General features: G+C 38.2%; 1 protein-coding gene across 1 annotated transcript in view; it reads left to right on the forward strand.

The window, feature by feature from the left end:
- Positions 1-16,892, forward strand: part of LOC126455668 (enoyl-CoA hydratase, mitochondrial-like) — an 83,370-nt gene that overhangs the window by 60,985 nt on the left and 5,493 nt on the right. The window contains exon 6 of the mRNA XM_050091438.1: positions 1,532-1,599. Coding sequence (XP_049947395.1) covers positions 1,532-1,599 — 68 coding nt within the window. The remainder of the gene's footprint in view (positions 1-1,531; positions 1,600-16,892) is intronic.

Genomic DNA, 16,892 nt, shown 5'->3' on the forward strand with positions numbered 1-16,892 from the left:
AGCTGTGTAAATAAGGCTGTGTGATAAAAACTTCAATAAAAACACCAGCTATGCACTTATCAATGCATGAAAGCAAGCATTTGATAAAAAATAGCACAGAGGAACACTTTCCATAGTTCATCACCTGATACAAATAATGGCACTGCAAGCAGTGTGGGATAGCGAGTGCAAACCTAGTCTATGCACATAGAGTTTGCCACCTCAGTACACACCATCTCCGTGATGTCATCCTGATGTAACCTAGCCAATCAAGTGCCATCCTGTGGGTATAAAATTAAGAGACTTTTCAGTTTTGTAACAATTAGGCATGGTCCCTGATGATGATGGAACTATTCATCGAAAGCTCAGTATTTTATCCAAATTTGATGCTGCAAGTTTACCAAAAAGTTTTCATTCTTGGCCTGCGATACCTTCATGAAAATGGTCTTCATTCAGCAATATCAATAGTGCTAGTACTTCTATTCAAATCCACAGAAATATAATCTGTGGCAGACTAGAGGTACAAGAACTGAATTCATGCGGAGCAGGATTCAAGTTTTTTAAACATTATCAACTTAGTTTTACCTGAACAATTGTTCTTGCTGTGAATAGATCCAGGAACAACAAGAGATATATTTATAAGCACATAGTGACAACAGAAGTTCAGAACAGTGTATGCAATAGATTCAAATAGTGAATGCAACAGGAAGGAATAAAAGAAGACAAAATAGAATATTAATGATCCACTGATGTTCATTATTACTCATTGATTAATTAAATAGGTCTGATTGTAATTGTATAATGAATTAAGTTTGTAGTCACTATATTAACATCTGTTTATGATAATCAGTTTCTGTTGTCTCTCAGAAGCTGTGTGTTTCAGTACAGTAAATTGTTCTGCAAATGCATGGACAGAACACAAATATGTTTACAATTATATCATCCTTAGATTAGTAGCTAATAATATGTACCAGTTTCTTTTCTATGTGCCTGTCTGCAACTTGGTTCTTCATATATGTAATGAGTAGCATCTATTCTTTTCATATTGCCATTATTTCATCATATCGCTAATGAAAGTGAAACATTTATTGCTATAAAAGACTAGCAATCTGTTATAACACTTTTTTTCCAGTCTTACTTCATAGAAATAGTATCATTATCATTTTTATCTACTCATATGTCATTATTAGATGATTACATAGTGTATTCAAGAATGTATTGCTGTGTTTACAAGTTACTTGGTTTGTAATAACAGTTTCCCATTATTTTACTAGATGTTAATTTGATTTGTAATCGTTTTTGCTATTTTACTACCCCCGCCGCCTTGTTTACCTTTCCAAACAGATCATTTGATAATGACTTGGTAAAGTGACAGAACTGGTAATGGTACCATTTGTGTGACCTGAGGCTCAAATATATGATCACAAAATTACAAGAAAGTCACTGTGTTGGCATTTCCCCAAAGCAGAATTCCTAGTATGTGTAACGTGATTAGTACTTTCAAAATAATTTTATGGAGGCAAGTGTGCAAAGTGTTGATTTTTTTTTTCAGCCCTTGAAACTACTCTACAAGATGGCCTTCAACTTGAAAAGTGCCTAGCCTATGCAACATTTGCAACTGTAAGTGTAATTAGGTACTGAAAATTATGTGGTTACATGCATTAACCACCATATTAGAGTAAACTACTTTAATGAAGCAAAATTCACATGCACAGCATAAAGAATAAATAATAAGTGCTGTAAGACCATGAGATGTTTCATTTTTTGGGGGTTCATAAATTGAAAAATTTGATGAAAACTAAAATTCTTGTGATTTATGACAGTCATTTTTATACAAGTCTCTTTTTTAAAAATTTTTATGTCTGCAATTTATTAATTTACATTTGTATATTGTAGAGGGCAGAGGGAAAGGGGGCGTTAACTTTATAAAAATTATCACGTGTGTTTGTGTAACCATCCCTCCTAACTCTCACATTACAAACATTTGCCATACAACATTTCTACATTGTATACAGGGTTGTCCATTGATAGTGACTGGGCCAAATATCTCATGAAATAAGCATCAAACGAAAAAACTACAAAGAACGAAATTCATCTAGCTTGAAGGGGAAACTGGATGGGGCTATGGTTGGCCGGCTAGATGGCACTGCCATGGGTCAAACAGATATCAACTGCGTTGTTTTTAAATCGGAACCCCCATTTTTTATTACATATTCATGTAGTATGTAAAGAAATATGAATATTTTAGTTGGACCACTTTTTTTGCTTTGTGATAGATGGCGCTGTAATAGTCACAAATGTATAAATACGTGGTATCACGTAACATTTCGCCAGTTCAGACGGTATTTGCTTCATGATACATTACCTGTGTTAAAATGGACCATTTACCAACCGCGGAAAAAGTAAATATCATGTTGATGTATCGCTATTGTGATCAAAATGCACAACGGGCGTGTGCTATATATGCTGCTCGGTATCTTGGACGACATCATTCAAATGTCCAGACCGTTTGCCAGATAGTTACGTTATTTAAGGAAACAGGAAGTGTACAGCCACATGTGAAACATCAACCACGACCTGCAACAAATGATGATGCCCAAGTAGGTGTTTTACCTGCTGTCACGGCTAGTCCGCACATCAGTAGCAGACAAATTGTGCGAGAATCAGGAATCTCAAAAATGTCGGTGTTGAGAATGCTACATCAACATCAATTGCACCCGTACCATATTTCTATGCACCAGGAATTGCATGGTGATGACTTTGAAAGTATGTACAGTTGTGCACTGGGCACAAGAGAAATTGCGGGATGATGACAGATTTTTTGCACGTGTTCTATTTAGCAATGAAGCGCCATTCATCAACAGCAGTTCGTAAACCAGCACAGTATACACTATTGGACAACGGAAAATCCATGATGGCTGCGACAAGTGGAACATCAGAGACCTTGGTGGGTTACTGTATGGTGTGGCATTATGGGAGGAAGGATAATTGGCCCCCATTTTATCGATGGCAATCTAAATGGTGCAGTATATGCTGATGTCCTGTGTAGTGTTCTACCGATGTTACTACAAAATGTTTCACTGCATGACAGAATGGCAATGTTCTTCCAACATGATGGATGTCCGGCACATAGCTCACGTGCGGTTGAAGCGATATTGAATAGCATATTTCATGACAAGTGGATTGGTTGTCGAAGCAGCATACCATGGCCCGCATGTTCACCGGATCTGACGTTCCCGGATTTCTTTCTATGGGGACAGTTGAAGGATATTTGCTATTATGATCCATTGACAACGCCTGACAACATGCGTCAGCACATTGTCAATGTATGTGCAAACATTACGGAAGGCGAACTACTCACTGTTGAGAGGAATGTTGTTACACGTATTGCCAAATGCATTGAGGTTGACGGACATCATTTTGAGCATTTATTGCATTAATGTGGTATTTACAGGTAACCACACTGTAACAGCATGTGTTCTCAGGAATGATAAGTTCACAAAGGTACGTGTATCACACTGGAACAACCAAAATAAAATGTTCAAATGTACATTCGTTCTGTATTTTAATTTTAAAAAACCTACCTGTTACCAACTGTTTGTCTAAAATTGTGAGCCATATGTTTATGACTATTACAGCGCCATCTATCACAAAGCGAAAAAAGTGGTCCAACTAAAACATTCATATCTCTTTACGTACTACACAAATATGTAATAAAAATGGGGGTTCCTATTTAAAAAAAACCGCAGTTGATATCCGTTTTCAAGACAACAAAGAATATAAATATGCCTAGACTAAAAAACAGGTTTACTTGTGTTTTATCACCTCTTAGGAGAAACAAGCTGAATTTAGTTTCTCGAGTGTCTGATCATTATGCTTAATGCATTTCATCTGACACCTTCATTCTGTCAAATTTATACATTCTGTTTCACAATTTATTTTTATTGCTTGAAAATTAAGGACTTAGTTGGTTATTATTTGTAACCTCATAACACATAAAATGCATTTTGAAGAACTGGGACTAAACTATTTTTAACAGACCATGTGTACGCCAGTTTTGCGATTGCCTTGGTTTTTTCATGAAGCGCAGAATTAGGAAACTTTATTAGGATTCTTTTCATCACCAACAAAATTTACGTATCATTGTTGCTTATTTAGTACATCTACACAGATACTCCACAAGCCACTGTATGGTGCATGGCAGAGGTTAACCAGTACCACCGCTAGTCATTGCCTTTCCAGTTCCACTTGCAAATAGAGCCTCCGTATGAGCCCTAATTTCTCATCTCTTATCTTTGTGGTCCATACATGCAGTGTATGTTGGCAGCAATAGAATTGTTCTGCAGTCAGCTTCAAATGCTGGTTCTCTAAATTTTCTCAGTACTGTTTCTTGAAAAGAACATCGCCCATTTGAATACCCAAAGCATTTCCTTAACACTTACGTATTGTTAGAATCTACTGGTAACAGATCTGGCAGCCCGCCTCTGAATTGCTTTGATTTCTTCAAAACCATCGTACAATATGCGTTAGATGAGTATGTGCCAAGCAAGATTGTAAGAGATGGAAAAGAGCCACCGTGGTACATAAGATTTAGAAAACTGCTGCAGAAGCAAAGGGAACTTCACAGCAAAGCCTTGCAGACAAACAAAAATTACACGAAGCGAAATGTAGTGTGAGGAGGGCTATGCGAGAGGCATTCAATAAATTCGAAAGTAAAGTTATATGTACTGACTTGGCAGAAAATCCTAAGAAATTTTGGTCTTATGTCAAAGCGGTAGGTGGATCAAAACAAAATGTCCAGGCACTCTGTGACCAAAATGGTACTGAAACAGAGGATGACAGACTAAAGGCCAAAATACTAAATGTCTTTTTCCAAAGCTGTTTCACAGAGGAAGACTGCACTCTAGTTCCTTCTCTAGATTGTCGCACAGATGAAAAAATGGTAGATATCGAAATAGACGACAGAGGGATAGAGAAACAATTAAAATCGCTCAAAAGAGGAAAGGCCGCTGGATCTGATGGGATACCAGTTCGATTTTACGCAGAGTATGCAAAGGAACTTGCCCCCCTTCTTGCAGTGGTGTACCGTAGGTCTCTAGAAGAGCGTAGTGTTCCAAAGGATTGGAAAAGGGCACAGGTCATCCCCGTTTTCAAGAAGGGACGTCGAAAAGATGTGCAGAACTATGGACCTATATCTCTAATGTCGATCAGTTGTAGAATTTTGGAACACGTATTATATTTGAGTATAATGACTTTTCTGGAGACTAGAAATCTACTCTGTAGGAATCAGCATGGGTTTCGAAAAAGACGGTCATGTGAAACCCAGCTCGCACTATTCGTCCACGAGACTCAGAAGGCCATAGACACGGGTTCACAGGTAGATGCCATGTTCCTTGACTTCCGCAAGGCGTTCGATACAGTTCCCCACAGTCGTTTAATGAACAAAGTAAGAGCATATGGTCTATCAGACCAATTGTGTGATTGTATTGAAGAGTTCCTAGATAACAGAACACAGCATGTCATTCTCAATGGAAAGAAGTCTTCCGAAGTAAGAGCGATTTCAGGTGTGCCGCAGAGTAGTGTTGTAGGACCGTTGCTATTCACAATATACATAAATGACATTGTGGATGACATCGGAAGTTCACTGAGGCTTTTTGCGGATGATGCTGTGGTATATCAAGAGGTTGTAACAATGGAAAATTGTACTGAAATGCAGGAAGGTCTGCAGCAAATTGACGCATGGTGCAGGGAGTGGCAATTAAATCTCAATGTAGACAAGTGTAATGTGCTGTGAATACATACAAAGATAGATCCCTTATCATTTAGCTACAAAATAGTTTCGAGAACATACCTTCATTGAAGAGTCAAGCAGTATATTGCTCCCCCCTACGTATATCTCGCGAAGAGACCATGAGGATAAAATCAGAGAGATTAGAGCCCACACAGAAGCATACCGACAATCCTTCTTTCCACGAACAATACAAGACTGGAATAGAAGGGAGAACCGATAGAGGTACTCAAGGTACCCTCCACCACACACCGTCAGGTGGCTTGCGAAGTATGGATGTAGATGTAGATGTAGAATCTGACCTGGTACAGATCCCAAACAATCAAGCAGTACTTAAGAACAGGTTGCACCAGCGTCCTATATGCATTCTCCTTTACTGGTATACCAAACTTACCTAAAATTCTCCCAATAAACCAAAGTCAGCCATTTGCCTTCCCAACAACAGTACTCACATGCTTGTCCCATTTCATATTGCTTTGTAACATTATGCCCAAATACTTAATTGACTTGAATGCATCAAGCAGGACACTAAAGATGCTGTATTCAAACATTACAGGTTTGTTCTTCCTACTCATCCTCATTTTTTTTATCCTCATTAACTTACATTTTTCCTCAATTAGTGTTAGCTACCATTCATCATACCAATTAGAAATTTTGTTGTCTTGTATCTTCCTAGAGTCACTCAACTTTGACACCTTACCATACAGCATAGCATCATCAGTAAACAACTGCAAGTTGCTACCCACCCTGTCCACCAAATCATTTCTGTATACAGAGAACAACAGTGGTCCTATCACACTTCCTTGGGACACTCTTGATGGTAACCTTGTCTCTGATGAACACACACCATTGAGGACAACATACTGGGTTCTATTACTTGAGAAGTCTGGAGTAACTCACATATTTGAGAACTTATTTCATATGCTCGTATTTTCGTTAAAAGTCTGCAATGGGGCACCATGTCAAACGCATTCCAGAAATCTGGGAAAATTGAGTTGTTAATGCACATTAAGAAAACTAGCAGTTTATATACCAACCCTGCGAGAGGCACTAGTAATCCTTTATTGTTATGAATGTAGTATTATACTTCCAGCTACTGTGCACTTTTCTTCATTTGTTGTTGCTAAGATAATTTAACCAAGTAAGGTTATATAGAGGGTGTACCAAAAAGAATCATCCGATTTTTAAAAAACCATAACTATTACGTTATGTGAGATATGTGTGTGAACAACATACTGTTGGAAAGAGCAAACTCTTGAGTTTTACATGGTTCCTGCTATGTAGCAGCAGTGTGCATCCACCTCAGTTCTAGTAAAAATGGTGTTGGGACAACAGAAAGCATTTTGTGCTCTACGTTTTGTGCAGAGCAGGTCAGTAATAACTGTTCAGTGTGACTTTCATGCTAGGTATATTGTGTATCCTACTACAGCACATAGCATTAGATGATGATGTGAACAATTCTGAGAAACAGGTTGTTTGTGTAAAGGCAAATCGCCGGGCTGCCCCAAGTGCCTGACACAGATGTCGAATGCATCTGCCATAGTTTCACAAGGAGTCTGCAGAAATCCATTCGCCGAGCAGCTCAACATCGCAACATGCCCCCAGATGTCCATCTGGCATGTGTTGCATCAATGTTTACACATGAAATCATACAAAATTCAGTTACTGCAAGCTCTTCATGAAGGTGACAAACAATAATGTGTGGAGTTCTTTAATTTTGTTCTTGGCAAGATGGAGGACAATAGTTTCCTTCCACACTTGGTACTTAGTGATGAGGCAACATTCAATTTAAATGGAAAGGTGAACCATCATAATGTGAGAACATGAGGTACTGAGCAATCACATGAAGTTGTACAACAGGAAGGAACTCTTCAAAATTTAATGTGTTTTGCGCAGTTGCATGGGAAACAGGAAGCACATACCTCAATATGCTTGAGAACTTTCTATTCCCACAGTTGGAGACTGATTTGAATGACTTCATTTACCAACAAGATGGGGCACTGCCACACTGGCATCTAGAAGTGTGGGAATTTTTAAATCAAAGGATTACTGAATGATGGATCGGTCACAATGGACCAAATGATTCTCCCTTACATTACTGGCCTTCAAGGTCACCAGAACTGACTATACATGATTCCTTCTTCTGGGTGTTTATAAAAGACTCTGTTGATGTGCCTCCATTACCAACAACAATGTATGAACAGAGACATCATATAACAGCAGCTGTGGAAGTTGTAAGACAATACATGCTCGCTGCAGTGTGGGAACAATTCGATTACTGCATTGACATATGCCATGCAACTCAAGGGGGGGCATATTGAACACCTATGAAAAGGTATGAAAAATGCTTTTTTAGTGTCCTGTTCATCAAAAAACAAAATTCATTGTTTGTGTTTATTAGTTTCAAAAATGTAGATGTGCCAAATCGGATGATTATTTTTTATACACCCTGTATATCTGATTCCATAATTTATGAATGTTTGAGTATTGTCCTATGACTTATGCAGTTAAAAAACCCACATTATAACATAAAAAGCTCACAATATACTTTTGATATAATCTTTTAACTTTTTTGGCAATGTTATTAATTGTTTAGAGTTCTGAGTTTGCAACAGAATTAATTTTGGCATTATTCCATAATACTTTGACAGCCTTAGAGGCTCTCTTCTACAGTTGTTCAAAGAAAGATCTTGGTACCCATAACCCGTACTCCAATGAAACAGTAATGTAGACAATTTACATGCAACCTGACAATGTGCATTCAATCTTGAGCTTTCAAGGACTTCCTCCATGACGTCATCAGGAGATTTCAGTTGGCTTAAGATACTTTATATAGTTGGCCAAATTATGTCATGAAGACATCATGAGCTCATGGAATTTCCATATGTTATGAGAGATAATGTCAATATCAGTGACTGAAGAACAATGGTAGCAATGCTGATTTCATTAGATGATGGTTAGTTCAGCTGATTTCTCTGTTTCCCTTCAGCATCAAGTGCCTGTTGATATGTGCCACTAAGGATGAAGCCACTCTTCTGGTTAATACGATGGTTACACATTTTGATCTCATTGGCTTCTTTGATGACAGAGTCCTAGTAGGTAGATGCACAGAAATAGGTACCTGATGCTGAAAGGGCAACAGAGAAATCAGCTGAATTATCTGCCATCTAACAAAATCAGTATTACTACCAATATACTTCAGTGACAGATATTGACATGATCTCTAGGACTGTATGGAAGTTTTGTGGCTTTGCTATGCCACCATGACATAATGCAGCCAATAATAATTTACTGTAATAGTAGTAGAAATTTTTATACATTAAATATTAAAGAAGCTAGATGAAGGAGACAAAGTAACAGGCACCATCCTAATATGAGTAAAGCTTTTGATACTGTGAATCATACCATTCTACTGCATAAATTAGAAGCATATGGTATGAGAGGGGTAACCTTACAACTACTTACCTCCTATTTGAGAGACAGGAAACACTGTGTCAAACTAACGTATAAATGAAATGAACAGTTGGTAACAACTAATCAACTCATAAGGTACTTCAATGCTGTGTGCCCCAATGAAGTATATTGGGGCCTTTTCTGTTTCTTGTGTACATTATTGCTTTAATTGAACCCCAAAACTGCAAGTTTATAAGCTATGCTGATGACACATCTTTTGCCAGCTGGGGCCATGATATGCAAACTACTACAAACAGTAGTGAAATCAATTATAACTTTCTGTCAACTTATCTTACTGCAAATAAGCTACTCATAAATAAAGAGAAGACAGTGACAGTGCAATTTATGCTTAGCTATAATCAGAACATAAGTAGAACTCTACTAAACCTCCATTGGCCCTTAGCTACACAAACAAACACAAGCTTTTGGGCATAATTGTTGATAAACACCTGTGATGGAAAGAACATGTAAACCATATTTGTAAGAAAATCAGTAGAAATGTGTATTGAAAATGGCCTCAGCCTTCCTGGACCATGATAGCTAGAGACAAATATACTTCACAGTGATATATCCACATCTTCAGAATGGTAAAGAGATACAGGGTGGGGCACTAGCTGTCTATACAGACAGGCTCTTCAGCCTACAAAAAAAGCGGTAAGAGTGGTAGCCAAGGTAAACAGGAGAGAGCTTTGTAGAGAAATCTTCAGAAAATATAAAATACTAGCCATATATTCTATGTACATGCTGCAGGCAATAATGTTTGTGAAACAAAATCCAGAATACAATGTAACAAACAGTAACATAGAAAGATACAATACACGGGGAAGGAAAAATTTTCACAGAACTGCAAATATTACACACACACACACACACTTCCATCTGACCTCAAGATAGCTAACACTTTAAAGAATAAACTTAAGCATTTATTATAAGTTTGTTTTTGCAACACAAAAAAGGATAATTTCTGACCTTCACTATTTATATCAATGTGTGCACTTATGTATGTTGACTAAACCTTTGTATGTATATGAACTAAAATCTATGACAATGTCTGAAAAAAATGATTGTTATGTGGACAGCAAACAAACAAATAAACAAGTACCTAATGGCCTACTGAAATTCCCTGATCACGACTACCGAGGAAGTTGTAGAAAGCTTGAAGTTGATTACAAATTTGATGAGGCAAAAACTCCATGAAGAATGTATTCACATGTGCAGTTTTTTATATCAGTGACTGTCATCCTGAACTATGGTGTTCCATCACAAATACATTCCAAGGGATTTCCTATATTTGATTGATAAGATTTCTAACAAGATCCAAGCAAACTGAATCCAGATTGGACCCTTCTCTTAAACTAAAACCTTAGTCTCTGTTAATTAACTTATCTCACTCTAAACACAATTTTCTCCTTTACTAAGCTGTCCTATAAGACATGCACTTGCATCACGAAGCATCTACATCATATCCCTTCTCTGAAGACCACTGTTAAGTGCATGGCAGCAGGTACTTACACTTACCACTATACCTTGTATTAGATTTTCTTCCCAGTCTATTCACGTATACATTGGGAAAAGAATGATGTTTAAAAGCCACTTTACACATGACACTTAGTCTACTCTTGTCATTGGTTTCTCTCCAGAAGTGGTGCTTAGGAGGTTTAGAATTTCTAGATTCTTTACTTAATGCTATTTGTAAGGGGGCCCTCGTGGGGTAGTTTGCATCTATTTCAAATGTCTACTGGTTCAGGTTTTTCAACATATACATGAAATCCTCCTGTGACTACTGCATTCTCCTAGTGTCCCAGTGAACCAAAGTCTGCCACCCACTTTACTTATGAGTGAGTTTGTGCAATCATTCCATGTAATATCTCAACAAATTGTTACATCCAGATATTTGTATGAACTGACTGACTGCAGCGGTAACTTTCTAATATTTTAGTCATGGAATACTACATTTTCTGAATTTTGTGAAGTGTGAAATTTTACATTTACAAAAACTAAATACAAGTTGTCAATCTTAGCACCAGTTTGAGACCATATCAAGATGTAACAATATTTATGGACCATATTTCAGACAGCCTATCATTATAGATAGCTGCATCATCTGCAGAAGTCTGAGCTTACTATTAATATTGTCTCCTAGGTCATTAATACAGGGTGTATATAAAGTCCGGGAACACTTTCAATTATTTATTGCACTGTTTTCCCCAAAAAACTAACCAAGGTTAGAGCAAAGTCTACAAAGAAGCCATGGGTTACTCAAGGAATATGGGTATCTTGTGAAACAAAAAGAAAACTGTGTCTGTCAATCCAAAACAGTTCTGATGTTGATGCTATAGCACATTACAAGAAATACTGCAAAATATTAAAGACTATAATACAACCATCAAAGCAAATATATTACAAGGAAAAGATAGTCATTTCAGATAACAAAATAAAGACAATATGTGATATAGGGAAGGAGGAGACTGGTAGAACCAGACAGGAAGAGAGACGAATAGCATTCAGAGTAAATGATACATTGGTGAAAGATGTCTATAATGTTGCAGAACTTTTTAACAAATGTTTTATAACTGTTACTGAAAAGATGGGGCTGTCAGGTTCTGTAGATGCTGCTATGGAATACCTCAGACCCGACATTTCAAGTAACTTCCATAATACGAATTTGACCCTCACTACCCCAGCAAAAATAATGTGCATCATAAAAACTTTAAAATCAAAAACATATAGTGCGTATGACGAAATATCAACAAAGTTAATTAAAGAATGTGATTCTGAGTTAAGTAACATATTAAGCTATCTGTGAAACCAGTCGTTTCTCAGTGGAATATTTCCTGAATGGTTGAAATATGCTGAAGTTAAGCCACTGTTTAAGAAGGGAGATAAAGAAGCAGTATCAAATTTCCATCCAGTTTCACTTTTGCCAGCGTTCTCAAAAATTTTAGAAAAAGTAATGTACAATTGGCTTTATAACCATCTTATTTCAGCTTCTGCACCATTTCAGTGCAGTAATGTGTTCATTGTAAATAAGTATTGTAGTAGTTCTATTGCCTGTTTATTACCTTATTCAGTGCATTAGTGTTTGTAAAATAATTCTTTCATATAGCTTTCATTAAAAGAATGACGATCATTCCACTTGGGACCTGTGGAAGGTACATTAGCTTCTTTGTTTCAGTTGTAAATATTTGTCATGTATTATTGTTTTTCTGACATGCTCTACATCCTGGAGGACCTCCTCACTACAGATCAAGTGGAATGAAAGTAAATCTAATCTAATCTAAACCAAACATTGTACAGATATTATGTAAATGTCATTTTGAAGAGAAACCCTGAAAGTATTTTTTCATATATACCACCACAGCATAGTTTGGTAAGTTGCCGATAGTCAGCGCTAGTCGCAAACATGGTGAGTTCAGGCACGAAGCGAGCTTCCTGTGTGTTGGAGATCGACAAAAACAAATGTGCTACAGCTGTTCAGTGGATGTTTAGAACCAAGTATGGTAAGAAGCCACCAGCAAGGACACATTAAAGATCTGGTGTATGTACCGCCTCTACCACATGATGTAGCAGAGCTCCGGGAGAGAATACGGGAAGCAACTGCCACAATCGACGGTGCCATGCTGCGATAGGTATGGCAAGAATTCAATTATGTATTGATGTCTGCTGGGTCACTAATGGTTCGAATATCAAATGAAAAAGAACTTTCAGAGTTTCTCTTCAAAATGCAACATGTATTACATCTGTACAATGTTTAGTTGTTGTCCAATAAATAATTGAGTGTTCCCAGACTTTATGTACACCCTGTATGTAACATGAACAACTTCTCTTGGGCTTGCCTAAAGTTATCGGTACTTCTACATTTGTTGATGACTCTCCATCCCCATTAACATACTGTGCTCTCCCTACCAAGAGAACCTGAATATAGCCACAAATTTAATTTGAAATCCAGCATGAATATATTTGCAATAATAAGAGTTGGTACGGTATTCAGTCAAGTGCTCTTTACAAGTTACAGAATATTGCCTCTACCTCACCCCCTTGATCCATGGATTTCAGGAGGTTGTGTGAGAACTGTACTAATTAGGTGTCACAAGATAAGTGATTTCAGAATTCATGCCAGTTGGCATGGCTGAGATGACTCTCTTCAAGACACTCTATATACAGGGCTATTACAAATGATTGAAGCGATTTCATAAATTCACTGTAGCTCCATTCATTGACATATGGTCACGACACACTATAGATACGTAGAAAAACTCATAAAGTTTTGTTCGGCTGAAGCCGCACTTCAGGTTTCTGCCGCCAAAGCGCTCGAGAGCGCAGTGAGGCAAAATGGCGACAGGAGCCGAGAAAGCGTATGTCGTGCTTGAAATGCACTCACATCAGTCAGTCATAACAGTGCAACGACACTTCAGGACGAAGTTCAACAAAGATCCACCAACTGCTAACTCCATTCGGCAATGGTATGCGCAGTTTAAAGCTTCTGGATGCCTCTGTAAGGGGAAATCAACGGGTCGGCCTGCAGTGAGCGAAGAAACGGTTGAACGCGTGCGGGCAAGTTTCACGCGTAGCCCGCGGAAGTCGACGAATAAAGCAAGCAGGGAGCTGAAAGTACCACAGCCGACGGTTTGGAAAATCTTACGGAAAAGGCTAAAGCAGAAGCCTTACCGTTTACAATTGCTACAAGCCCTGACACCCAATGACAAAGTCAAACGCTTTGAATTTTCGGTTGCAACAGCTCATGGAAGAGGATGCGTTCAGTGCGAAACTTGTTTTCAGTGATGAAGCAACATTTTTTCTTAATGGTGAAGTGAACAGACACAATGTGCGAATCTGGGCGGTAGAGAATCCTCACTCATTCGTGCAGCAAATTCGCAATTCACCAAAAGTTAACGTGTTTTGTGCAATCTCACGGTTTAAAGTTTACGGCCCCTTTTTCTTCTGCGAAAAAAACGTTACAGGACACGTGTATCTGGACATGCTGGAAAATTGGCTCATGCCACAACTGGAGACCGACAGCGCCGACTTCATCTTTCAACAGGATGGTGCTCCACTGCACTTCCATCATGATGTTCGGCATTTCTTAAACAGGAGATTGGAAAACCGATGGATCGGTCGTGGTGGAGATCATGATCAGCAATTCACGTCATGGCCTCCACGCTCTCCTGACTTAACCCCATGCGATTTCTTTCTGTGGGGTTATGTGAAAGATTCAGTGTTTAAACCTCCTCTACCAAGAAACGTGCCAGAACTGCGAGCTCGCATCAACGATGCTTTCGAACTCATTGATGGGGACATGCTGCGCCGAGTGTGGGAGGAACTTGATTATCGGCTTGATGTCTGCCGAATCACTAAAGGGGCACATATCGAACATTTGTGAATGCCTAAAAAAACTTTTTGAGTTTTTGTATGTGTGTGCAAAGCATTGTGAAAATATCTCAAATAATAAAGTTATTGTAGAACTGTGAAATCGCTTCAATCATTTGTAATAACCCTGTATTTGAACTCAGATTATGTTCTAAGACTTTGCAGCAGATGAACATCAAAGAAATAGGCTGGTAGCTCTGTGGGTGACTTCTGCTACCATTCTTGTAACCAAGTATGACGTGTGCTTTCTTCCAACTAAAGGGTGCAGTTGTTTGTTCAATATATCTACAGTGGTTAAAAAAAGGGCTAACTTAGTCACTAACCCTTCTAGAGAATCTGATAGGTATTCCTATTCATTGCATGGTTAATTATTTTTCTAAAATTTAGCCACAATTTCTCACCATGCTCTTGCCCAGAACATAAGGTTTCGAGTTCCTTAAATTTTGACACTGAAGATTTAGACATTCTATATATTTTTTTGGTTGTCCTTTATCCTTTAGTGATCATTGTTGCTACAACTGACTCATAGTCATTGATACCTGTTTCGGTGTGAACATCCTCAGTTAGGTCAGATCTACTTGCTGTCACTGGATCCAATATATTTCTGGCATAAGTGAGCCTTCAAACTTTCTGTTCAAAGAATTTTTCGGAGAAATCATTTATGAGTGTTTCACGGTATGTCTTGTCACATTCACCAAGTACAAAGCTGTAAGTATCTGACTCAGTAGTTGGATAATTAAAGTTTCCTCCAAAGATGTTAGTATGATTGTGGAACAAACCTACTTCATAGATAGCTGAGCTTTCCTTTAGCATTTTCTGTTACACTTCAGACTGAATCTTGTTGTCAATAGAAGGACACAATCATAAGTTTGTGCCCACCCTTTAGCTTCATTTTTTATCTAAGTGGATTTGAGTTTGTTGTCTACTATGATATCTATGCCACCTCAATTTTCCATTAGCCTATCCCTTTGATATGTACTTAGATTTAATCCAAAAATCTCCCTAGTGTTAATTTTGGGCTTTAGCCAGATTTCTGCACATAGTATTTTGTGAGTTCCATGTTGTTGTTTTTTTCTGGCATTCTCATTGACATTCTCATTGATGCTGGTGTTTCCACATGTCATTACCTGCTTGAAGATGAGGCACTGATTGTTGAGAATCAATTTAGTTGGTTGTGAGAGTTGGATGCACCTTTGGTACTCTTGATATTGTCTTCTACAATTATTATAGCTTGTCCAAAATATGGCATAAAATTTTTGCAGGATATTTGGCAAACAGTTGGTTTCTAGAGACATAAGTTATATTTAATAGGCACTGCAGACATTTAATTTTTCAGGCATTTTTATGATTCCCAGAAATGAGTCCAGCATATGTGATAGGTGCTACTCTGTTTTTTTCTGTTGGTATTGGCCTTCTCAGTTGGCATTGCTGGATGTCACAGTTCACTCATCATATAGTGTACTGAGTATACATTCTTTTAAAAATGTCTCTCAGCTTTCACTGTTCTTGTGTACATGCCCTGAGGACAGTGTCCAAGGAATAGAACTTTCCTGTGCATGATGGTGATGACAGACACAAACACACACACACACACACACACACACACACACACACACACAGAGAGAGAGAGAGAGAGAGAGAGAGAGAGAGAGAGAGAGAGAGAGAGAGAGAGAGAAGAGAGAGAGAGAGAGAGAGAGCTAATGGAGACTAAATCTGATTTATTAGACAGTTTGAGATACATTACAGCACACTTCCAGAGCATACTTGCTATCTTAGAGCAAGCCATCCAACCCAAGTCAAATTCATGCAGTATCAGAGTTCCACCAATAATAATCACAACCTGAAATTCGAACATCACAAACCAGGAAGATATGTCAATCAGCATATATTTCACAAATGAGATTTTCACTCTGCAGCAGAGTGTATGCTGATATGAAACTTCCTGACAGATTAAAACTGTGTGCCGGACCGAGACTCAAACTCGGGACCTTTGCCTTTCACGGGTAGCTCAGTTTGTAGAGCACTTGCCCGCAAAAGGCAAAGGTCCCGAGTTCGAGTCTTGGTCTGGCACACAGTTTTAATCTGTCAGGAAGCATATATTTCACTGTTTGCACCAGTCCTGTGCCATCTTGTGTGCTGGAGCTTGGCATTGTCTTGTTGAAGAATGCTCCTGATAAGAAGCACCATCCGGGTAGTGGCACCACAGCAGTCAACATTAACGTTGTGCCAGTTACTCACTTTCCATAATGACATTGGGTCACATTACTGCATCCCCTTCCCCACAACAGCAACTACTGGGGAGAAA

Source organism: Schistocerca serialis, chromosome 2 (assembly GCF_023864345.2).
Source record: "Schistocerca serialis cubense isolate TAMUIC-IGC-003099 chromosome 2, iqSchSeri2.2, whole genome shotgun sequence".
Taxonomy (NCBI): Eukaryota; Metazoa; Arthropoda; class Insecta; order Orthoptera; family Acrididae; genus Schistocerca; species Schistocerca serialis.